The sequence below is a fragment of the Lepidochelys kempii genome, chromosome 24 (assembly GCF_965140265.1).
Source record: "Lepidochelys kempii isolate rLepKem1 chromosome 24, rLepKem1.hap2, whole genome shotgun sequence".
Lineage (NCBI taxonomy): Eukaryota > Metazoa > Chordata > Testudines > Cheloniidae > Lepidochelys > Lepidochelys kempii.
The window spans coordinates 10,786,464-10,796,811 of NC_133279.1; the positions used below are offsets into that span (position 1 = coordinate 10,786,464).

The 10,348-nt window shown below is 47.1% G+C and overlaps 1 protein-coding gene across 1 annotated transcript in view; it reads left to right on the forward strand.

Annotated features, from left to right (window-relative positions):
* Positions 1-5,800, forward strand: part of LOC140902916 (NACHT, LRR and PYD domains-containing protein 12-like) — a 34,136-nt gene extending 28,336 nt beyond the window's left edge. Inside the window, exon 11 of the mRNA XM_073323501.1 lies at positions 1,000-5,800. Coding sequence (XP_073179602.1) covers positions 1,000-1,081 — 82 coding nt within the window. The 3' untranslated portion in view covers positions 1,082-5,800. The remainder of the gene's footprint in view (positions 1-999) is intronic.
* Positions 5,801-10,348: the final 4,548 nt, after the last annotated feature.

Below are 10,348 nucleotides of genomic sequence, written 5' to 3' on the forward strand. Positions count from 1 at the left end.
ATGCATCTGGTCTCTCCGGTGGCTGTGTTTCAACTGAGCTCTGGGGCTGGGCTTTTATACTTCCGGTCCTGCGCCTTGACCTGTGAGGGGCGGGCGCAGGGCTCACTGGCTCCACCCACTTTGGCATCCAGAGAGGCTCGTCCCGCTCTGGGGCGGCGGAGAACCAGAACGCCTCACTACAGGGACACAGAAAAGAACTGCTACATCTTGGAAATCAGAGATCATAGTGTTCTGTGTATAGAGACTAATCATGGAAGAAAGATATTCCATGTCTCTGTGGTCCTGGTAACCAGTGATATTCCTATAACAACATGGTAGCGCTGCAGTCCAGGGTTGCTGGGTAACAAGTGGAAAGATTATGCAGTGGTTAGGATGCTGGCTTGGGACTTGAGAGACCACCATTCATTTCCTTGCTCTGGCACAGAGTTTCTGTGGGCAAGTCACTTAGGATAAACTCTTCAAAAGCCCTTAAGTCCCATTTCCAAAACTAACTTTCAATGATACTTAGGTTTCATTGACTTCCATGGAGACTTAGGCACCTGAGCCATGTTTGAAAATGGGATTTGGGATTCTAAGTTACTTGGATGCTTTTGCAAATTTCACCCTTAGGACTTGTCAAGAAGAACAGTGAATGCGCGGCATGCTGGGGTATATACCTACAGCGCCCCAGTGTGCCACACATTAGGTGACCGTGTGGACCCTACTACTGCATGCTAAGAGTTCCCTAGTGCACATTGACCAGCTCTGAAATGGGTGTAGGTCAAAGAGCACCAGGGAACTTTCAGCGTGCGATAGCAAGGTTCACATGGCTGGTGAGCGCACAGCGGGCTCGTGTGTTGTAGATTACACCCCCTCCTAGGGGTGCTGCATGGATAAATATGCTAAGATTGAGAATAGAGCCATATAAATACCTAACAGAGAGAGCAATAACAGAGTCCTGTTCATTTGTGATGAGACTTACCGGAGGGTAACCCTGGGTATTTTCTGTTTGTCTTCAAGGCTAGGCTTGACCGACTTCTCTCCAGAGGTGGAAAAGCAGCTGAAGAGCCTGCAGAGAGAAGGGCTGGACATTCATTTTTGAAGACCAGAGCTCTGCTGTTCCCTGCTGTGAAAGCAGCACTGGACGCTACTGATGCACTGCCTGGTGCAGCGTCTACTGCCTGTGATTCAGTGCGAGGGGTGACAGCAGCTGGAGAGTAAAGCACACTGCATAAGACATATTGGGCCACATTGCAATGAAACTCGGGCCAATCTCCTATGATGGATCTGCTGAGCTGGGGACTACAACTCCCATCAGTCCCCTCTGCACATCCCCTTCCTCCTGGCCAGGTAAGTAAGTGGCTGCAGGGAAAATGAAACAGCAGCTGCATGGCAAGCAGGAAGTTGGGAAGAAGCTGAATTCAGAGTGGAGTTCCCAGGAACCATATGTGCGGAACACAGCCATGTGTGGAATCGGCTGTGACTGTCCGACATGACAGCGGGTGCAGGTCTGTGTGGGACTTATGGGGGAGCAGCAGCGGCTGGGCAGGAACCCAGCACAGAGGGGCCCCAATGACAGACACTAACTGAGCCTGGCCTGGAAACCTACAAGTTCCTATTTGCTTGGAATAGAGACTGGACTGGACAGGGCACCCCAGCACAAGGCGGGATGAGCCCTGACTCTTGATTGGACTGCCCCAGGGGCCCAAACGTTTACTGCTATCATTCCCTTTGAACTGTAATTGTTTAAGCCTCTGTACCTAGGGTATCTACAACCTTTCCTTTGCTGCTGGCATTTCTAAACCCTATTCAGCTGCGGAAGGACCTCGCTTCTCGGCTACAAATCCAGCATTTTAAAAGTCTCCCAGGCCTCTTGCCCTTCCTCCAGAGTCAAGGCAAGTTCTGATTTGAGCATCCATTTTTCTTGGATTTCAGTGGCAGATTACATGTTAGATTGTGTTAGAGGATAATAAGGCGATAAGTAACGGTCAACTTGGATTTGTTAAGAAGAAATCATGTCAAATCCATCTACTATCCTTCTTTGTCACAATAACAAGCCTTATGGATTGGGAGGGGAAGCTGCAGATGTGATATATCTCGACTTTAGTAAGGCTTTTGAGACTGTCTCACATGACCTTTTCATAAACAAAGTAGGGAAATACAGCCTGCTGTAGGGTAGGTGCACAACTGGTTGGAAAACCATACTCAGAGAGTACTTATCACTGGTTCACTGTCAAGCTGGAAGGGCATAATGAGTGGGGTCCTGCAGGGATCTGTCTTGGATATCTTTCTATTCACGATCTTCATAAATGATTTGGATAATGGCATAGAGAGTAGACTTATAAAGTCTGTGGACAATACTAAGCTGGGAGGGGTTGCAAGCGCTTTGGAGGACAGGAACAGAGTTCAAAATGATCTTGTCAAACTGGAGAAATGGTCTGAAATAAATAGGATGAAATTCAATAAGGACAAATGCAAAGTACTACCCTTAGGAAAGAGTAATCAGTTGCACAAATACAAAATGGGAAATGACTCCTGAGGCAGGAGTACTGTAGAAAAGGATCTGGGAGTTATAATGGATAACAAACTAAATAGGAATCAATAGTACCTCAGAAAAGTGAAGGTCATTCTGGGATGTATGAGCAGGAGTGCTGTAAGAAAGACACAAGAAGTAATTATTCCACTGTACTCATCACTGATAAGGCCTCAACTGTAGTATTATGTCCAGCTCTGGAAAAATGTGGACAAATTGGAGAAAGTCCACAGGTGAGCAACAAAAATTATTAAAGGGCTAGAAAACATGATCTATGAGGAAAGATTGAAAAAACTGGATTTGTTTAGTCTGGAGAAGAGAAGACTGAGTGCGAGATATAACATTCGTCAAGTATGTTATAAAGAGGAGGGTGATAAATTGTTCTCCTTATCCACTGAGGCCAGGACAAGAAGTAATGGGCTTAAATTGCAACAAGGGAGGTTTAGATTAGATATTAGGAAAAGCTGCCTAACTGTAAGGATAGTTAAGCACTGGAACAAGTTACCTACAGAGGTTGTGGAATCTCCATCACTGGAGGTTTTTAAGAGCAGGTTAGACAAACATCTGTCAGGGATGGTCTAGATCAGGGGTGGGCAAACTACAGCCCGCAGGCCGCTTCCAGCCCGTGACATGTTTTCACCTGGCCTTCGAGCTCCTGCCAGGGAGTGGGGTCAGGGGCTTGCTGCACTCCGCCCGCTGCTCCTGCTGGGGAACGGGGTTGGGGGCTTGCTGTGCTCCGCCCAGTGCTCCCAGCCCGACTCAGCGATGAGCAGTTTGACTTTGAGCATCATCTTCCATGAAGATTGTTCTGGCACACAGAAGAGCCACATTGCGCGGGTGCAACTTCACCATCCCTACGCAGCATTGCGCCAGATCCCCTCTTGGTCTCCTATGGCCCCACCCTTGAGAGCCTCGAGTGGAGGGAAATCGCACAGGGGCCACAGCTGCACCCATCCTAGCTTGGGGGCCTCTGCATGTGGCATTGCTGCCTTGGTGTCACACTGCCCGCAGGGCCCCTAGGAGTCCCTGGTACTGCCCCGTAGAGCCCCCCATGTGCCACACCTCATGAGTCCTCTCGCCATACCTCAGTAACGTTCCTAACATCTCTTACAAACTTTCAATGAATACAACAGTGCAAATAGAACTCAAAAGTACAACAGTAAGAACATTTTTTGTGGGAGGCTGGGGCATAAAGTTTCAGGTGTGTTTACCCCTGCCTCTGCTTCTTCTTGTCCACATGGGTTCTAGGATAGAGTGCCATGGCTCAAAATTGTCAGGGGCACTGACGCCCGACAAATTCAGGCTCGAGAGAGGGCCCAGTTTTTTCACAGTGCATGCCGTCTTGTAAAACAGCAGTTTGAAATAGGGGCAGCAGTTAGGATTTTCTTTTCCCTTTCAAAAATGAGTGCTGCAAAAAGTAAAAAAATAAAAGTGGACAGCGAGTGTTGGGTTTTCAACAAAGAATGGAATGCAAAATATTTTTTCACAAACATGAACTTGAAGGCTGTATGCCTGATTTGTCAGGAGAGCATTGTGGTGTTCAAGAAGTACAATCTGAATTGCCATTTTTCAACAAAACATCCTAATTATGGCAGCAATTTAACAACCGGGGAAAGGGCAAGAAAAATTGAGAAACTTGCCATGAACTTAAAAATTCAGCAAAATATTTATGGGTGACAAGCTGCAGTTCAGGAAGACACTACAAAGGCAAGTTATGTTCTGGCGTTTAAAATCGCTAACCAAAATAAGCCTTTTGCTGAAGGGGAGTTTTGGAAAGAATGCATGGTTGATGCTGCTGGCATGCTGTGCCCAGAATACTAAAACAAATTTGAGAACATTAGTTTGTCATGAAGAACTGTTTCTCGCCATGTAGAAGTGACTGATGAATATTTGGCTTCTGAGTTGAGCAAGAAAGCACAGGGCTTTATGTTGTTTTCATTAGCTCTCGATGACCACTCTGCCATTAAGGACACAGCACAGTTACTGATATTTTTCAGAGGAATTGACGACACATTTGAAATCACAGAGGAATTTTTATCAATTGAATCAATGAAAGGCACAACTAAGGGATCGGATTTATATGAGAGGGTGTCTGGCTGCCTTGAACATCTGAAGCTCCTCTGGAGTAAACTGGCAAACGTAACTACAGATGGATCACCAAATTTAACTGGGAAAAATGTAGGACCTTAAAAAAGAATTCAGAACAAAGTAAAAGAAGATGACCCTGATAAAGAGCCCGGCTAAGCAGCAGTTCTGCAGAAAAGGACCTGGATATTAGAGTGGATGAGAAGCTGGATATCAGTCAGCAGTGTGCCCTCATTGCCAAGAAGGCTAACGGCATATTAGGCTGCAGTAGTAGGAGCATTGCGAGCAGATCGAGGGAAGTGATTATTCCCCTCTATTCACACTGGTGAGGCCACACCTGGAGTATTGTGTCCAGTTTTGGTCCCCTCACTACAGAACGTTTGTGGACAAATTGGAGAGAGTCCACCGGAGGGCAACGAAAATGATTAGGTGGTTGGGGCACATGACTTATGAGGAGAGGCTGAGGGAACTGGGTTATTTAGTCTACAGAAGAGAAGAGTGAGGTGGGATTTGATAGCAGCCTTCAACTACCTGAAGGGGGGTTCCAAAGAGGACGGAGCTCGGCTGTTCTCAGTGATGGCAGACGACAGAACAAGAAGCAGTGGTCTCAAGTTGCAGTGGGGAGGTCTAGGTTGGATATTAGGAAACACTGTTTCACTAAGAGGCGGGGAAGCACTGGAATGGGTTACCTAGGGAGGTGGTGGAATCTCTATCCTTAGAGGTTTTTAAGGCCTGGCTTGACAAAGCCCTGGCTGGGATGATTTACTTGGTGTTGGTCCTGCTTTGAGCAGGGGATTGGACTAGATGACCTCCTGAGGTCTCTTCCAACACTAATCTTCTATGATAAGAACATAAGAACGGCCATACTTAGTCAGACCAAAGGTCCATCTAGCCCAGTATCCTGTCTTCCAACAGCGGCCAATGCCAGGTGCTGAATTACAACAAATCTTGCTACAGATAACTGACCAGCATCTCAGCTCAGTATTGCAGATTTCCACAACAAGAATGACACTGGACTTTGATGCCATTGTAAAGAAGGGTGACCAGCTGCATTGTTCACATTAATCAAAGAGGGTGTGGGAAGGGGTTAAGTTTGGTTTAATTATTGTAATACATTGTTATGATGGTATACTTATAATAGTAAGTAAGGTTTTATGTTTATTTCCACTAAAACATATCTTTATTAAATAGAGTTTATTTGAATATCTCTGAATTGTTAATTTTGTGAGCATTCATGGCCCACCATACAATTTCCATACCCAGATGCGGCCCACAGTCCAAAAAGTTTGCCCACCCCTTAGGAGGCAATACTTTCCCTCTCACAAGCACAGAGTCTGAGTGTAGCAAAAACTTTTATTAAAAGGACGGAAGTAACTCAGCATTAATTTGGGAAAACACCACAACTAGGGTTCATAAACATAAAACATGAGCAAAAGACCCACCCCTCAAGTAAGTTGGGCAGTGTCCTTTTCCCCTCAGGTTCTTAAGTCCAGCAACCCAAAAGTCTCTTTAACACCCCCCATCCCTTCTTTGCACCCCACTCACAGTTGTTTTCCTTGGCCAGTGCAGGCCCAGAGTTCAGAGGTTCATCCGCAGAGTTTACCTCCCACCCTGTGTGGACGGGAGTGGGGGTAAGGAGGCACCTTACACGCTCCACTGCTCAGGCACTCACTCATCGCCCAACAGCCGATTGCTGTGCCTCTCTGTAGGGCTCTGCTCTGACCCTCTCTGCCAGCCGCCCTGCTGTCCGCTTGCCATGCCTCTCCATCAGCCACCCTGCTGGCCGCACCTCTCTGCCAGCTGCCCGCATTAAGATGTCTTCAGGCCCCACACTTAACACAGCTCTTAGTGATTTCAGCTGTTATTGGGGGAGTCTCACTGCTAGTGCACACTAGGCACACTCTTGCAATAGAGACATTGTTCCAAAGTAGGTCTCCCCGCTCCATCTTTGGCTGCATGCCAGCGGCAGCTCGGCTCTCCCCGCTCCGTCTTCGGCGGCTCGGCTCTCCCCGCTCCGTCTTCGGCGGCTCGGCTCTCCCCGCTCCGTCTTCGGCGGCACGCAGGCGTCCGCTCAGCTCTTCCTGCTCCGTCTTCGGCGGCACGCCGGCGGCAGCTCTTCTTCCTTTTTTTTTTTTTGTTTTGCTTCTCCAGAGCTGGCCCTGTGGGTGCGCATTCAAAAAGTTTGGAGACCCCTGGTCTAGTTTGCTGATGTCTTTGCATTGCAGGGTAATGTGGGTGAGGAGATGTGGGGCTATAATGAGGGCCTGTAATTCAGCCGTGGTTTCAATGGTTTTAATCAGTTTTTACTACTCTCAGTTTGTCATGGGTGTTATGCGATTATTAAACTGTGCTCTTCTGGTCCCTGCTAGCAGCTGCTCTGTCCAAGGTCTCTTGATTACAGGTCTCTCAGACTTCCAGGGACACAGTCTTCACTCCCTGAATTCCCAGCAGCAACAGAGTACCTCTAGCCCTGCAGCCCTTTTTATGTGAGCCTCCTGGGCCATGATTGGCTGCTCCTTGCAGCCTCTCTCCTATTGACGGCTTCCCAGACAGCCTCCCTAGGGCTCTATTAACCCCTTTTATGCCAGTGTGGGTAAACTCTCCTATTACCGTCAATCTAATAAGAGACACTGGCTTAGCTGGCCAAGACTCTATTTTGCAACTCTGGTGTAAGTCTGTGACTAGAGAGACAACTAAAAGCACTTCCCTAAACAGCCTGATTCTGGTACAAGTTTGGCAGGTCTCAGGGTGGCTGACTGGACCATGGGCTGGGCTTGTGCTTCTCCAACAGTAAGTGTGCAAATGACAGTCAACTCCAGAGACAGACGCTGCCTTTTCTATCTTTGTTGTTCTCTTCTTTCCTCTTTTAGACTGCAGAACATAAGAACGGCCATACTGGGTCAGACCAAAGGTCCATCTAGCCCAGTATCCTGTTCTGACAGGTTTGGTCACAGAGACCCCCTTGGGACTGTCACCTGATGTGGTGAAATTACATCTGAGCCCATTTTCCCTGCCAGCTTGGGACTTCCAGAACCCTACCTTTTTGAGCCAGACACACTAGCCTGCTGAAACACAGACCCAGGTCTGGCCCCGCCCCCAAAGCTGCAGACTTAACTGAAAACAGCTCAGCAGGTTACCTATCTCTAGCACCCGGACACCCAGTTCCCAATGAGATCCAAACCCCAAATAAACCTGATTTACTCCGTATAACTCTTATACAGGGTAAACTCATAAATTGTCCGCCCTCTATAATTCTGATAGAAAGAGATGCATAGCTGTTTGCTCCCCCAGGTATTAATCACTTACTCTGAATTTATTAATAAACAAAAGTGATTTTACTAAGTATAAAAGGTAGGATTTAAGTGGTTTCAAGTCATAACAGACAGAACAAAGTAAGCCACCAAGCAAAATAAAATAAAACATGCAAGTCTAAGCCTAATACATTAAGAAACTGATTACAGGTAATACCTCACCTTCAGAGATGTTCCAATAAGCTTCTTTCACAGACTAGACTCCTCCCTAGTTTGAGCCCAATCCTTTCCCCCCTTGTTAGTTCCAGCAGACATTTCAGGTGGGAAGTGGGGTTTTCTCATGACTTGCAGCCCCTTTTATAGTTTTGGCACCAAGTGGGAATCTTTTGTCTCTCTGGGTCCCCATCCCTCCTACTAAATGGAAAAGTACCAGATTTAAGATGGATTTCATTATCAGGTGACATGGTCACATGTCACTATAAGACTCCTAGTCTCCATTCTTCCTGGGTTGGCCCACACATACACCTGAAGGCTTGCAGGTAAAGAAAGCATTTACAACCAATTGCCCTAGTCAATGGGAGCCATCAAGATTCTAAACCGCCATTAATCGCCCACACTTTGCATGATTACAATAGGACCTCAGAGATATAGTTCATATTTCTAGCTTCAGATACAAGAATGATACATGCATCGGAGGATCATATTCAGTACTTTATAACCTTCATTATGATACATTACAAGAGACCTTTTGCATAAAGCATATTCCAGTTACATCATATTCATAAGCATACTTCCATAAAGCATATGGAGTGCAACGTCACACCTGTCTTCCAGCAGTGGCCAATGCCAGGTTCCCCAGAAGGAATGAACAGAATAGGTACTTACTGAGTGTGTGTTTGTCTTGTTTTGTATTCTGAGAAATGGGTTTAGACTGTAACAACAGCAACACTGACAGCTGCAGCCCATCTCAACTCACTTCTCCTCATTTCCCCCAAAAGGACAGTAAATACAATTTTTCCTACTCTCTAAGAGACTGCCACATAGGGAAGGGAAAGGAAGGGAGGGTTCCTTTTAAAGACTTTCCAAAGCTAAGGGATCAAGGCTTAGTGTTAAAATGACAACCTTATTTAATACTTTATTTTGTAAATGCTAATTGTTTTCCTTCTTGTTCTGTATCCTTAATAAAAGGTTATTAAGATTTTGAATGGTGAGTTTGCCAGGGGACTAAGCAGGCTGAGGTCTGTGTACTTGGAACCCTGAACCATGTTTAAAACTATGAATAGTGTACAGGGACCCTTGAACCCAGGGAGTGGCATGCAGATAAGAAATGAGAAGCAGGGCTTCACTTCCGCACTGAGCTGCCTCTGACCCACGCAGAACCAGAGGACACATCTGGGAGGGGGCTGCAGATGGTGCTTCTTCCCACAGCCTGCAAGGTAAGTGACAGGCTTTTCCTGGGCTCTTTCCACCTCCCTCCCCCACGGAGGAGAGCTGGAGGCCTGAGATTGGGGTGGGGTGGGGGCAGAATCTCCCCAAAGTGCAGTTTTGGGGAGATTCTGGGGTGGGAGGCAGACTGAAAGTGAACGTGAGGGGCGGGGTGGGAGGAGGCAGTGCAGTCTGTGACGCTGCAGCAGGGCTTTTCCATTCTCTGCCAAGGAGTCCGAGATAGTTACATGAACTCAGTAAAGGACGTCAGAAAACAGGCTTAAGTCAGCCTCCTGAGGGCTCTTTGAAGGGGACAGGGGACCAGGACTACACCCAGCCCTGATGTACACACCTCGTATCCTTTGCAGATCAGCACAGCAGGGACTTGTCATACTTACTCATCACTGGGTTACAGGAGCCCAGGGAGCTGCATGGAGTGACACTTGGATAGATCTGACCATTGATTTAGAGCAAATGAAAGGGAATGACAGGGAACGGAAACATGTTCTATTTAGAATGGACCATTTAATATAAAGCATTCTCTAAACCACAGTTCTCCACTCAAATCCTGATGCAGTCAGAACCCACTTTGATTTAACAAAGTTATCTTGCCAGAAGGACACCTTATTTGCAAAGGTGGAACATTGGCCCCAGTAGGGACTGGTTGCCTCATTGCTCAAGCACTATGGAGCCTTTCCCCTGCAGGTTTCCAGTTCGATTCCTACCCAGCACAATTAGGATTAAAAGTTATTCCCATCTAATGGCTGTCTGGGCACCTGGAGATGAGTTTGGTGGGTCCAAATTCCAGCTCCCACATCACTGTGCTTAGCACTGGATTGTGAAATGTACCTGTGCCAGCTTTGATCAAACTAGCAGGCTAAAAACAGCAGTGTAGCTGCAGTGGCACAGGCTAGCTACCCAGGAACATATCTACGGACTCAGACAGGATGTACTCAGATGGCCAGCCCATGTTACCCCCCCAGCTCACTGGCTGCACTTCTGGTTTTAGTGCAGTAGCTCGCTCAGGGCTAGCACATGTAGTTCTACCCAAGCTGGACATTACACCTCCTGCTGC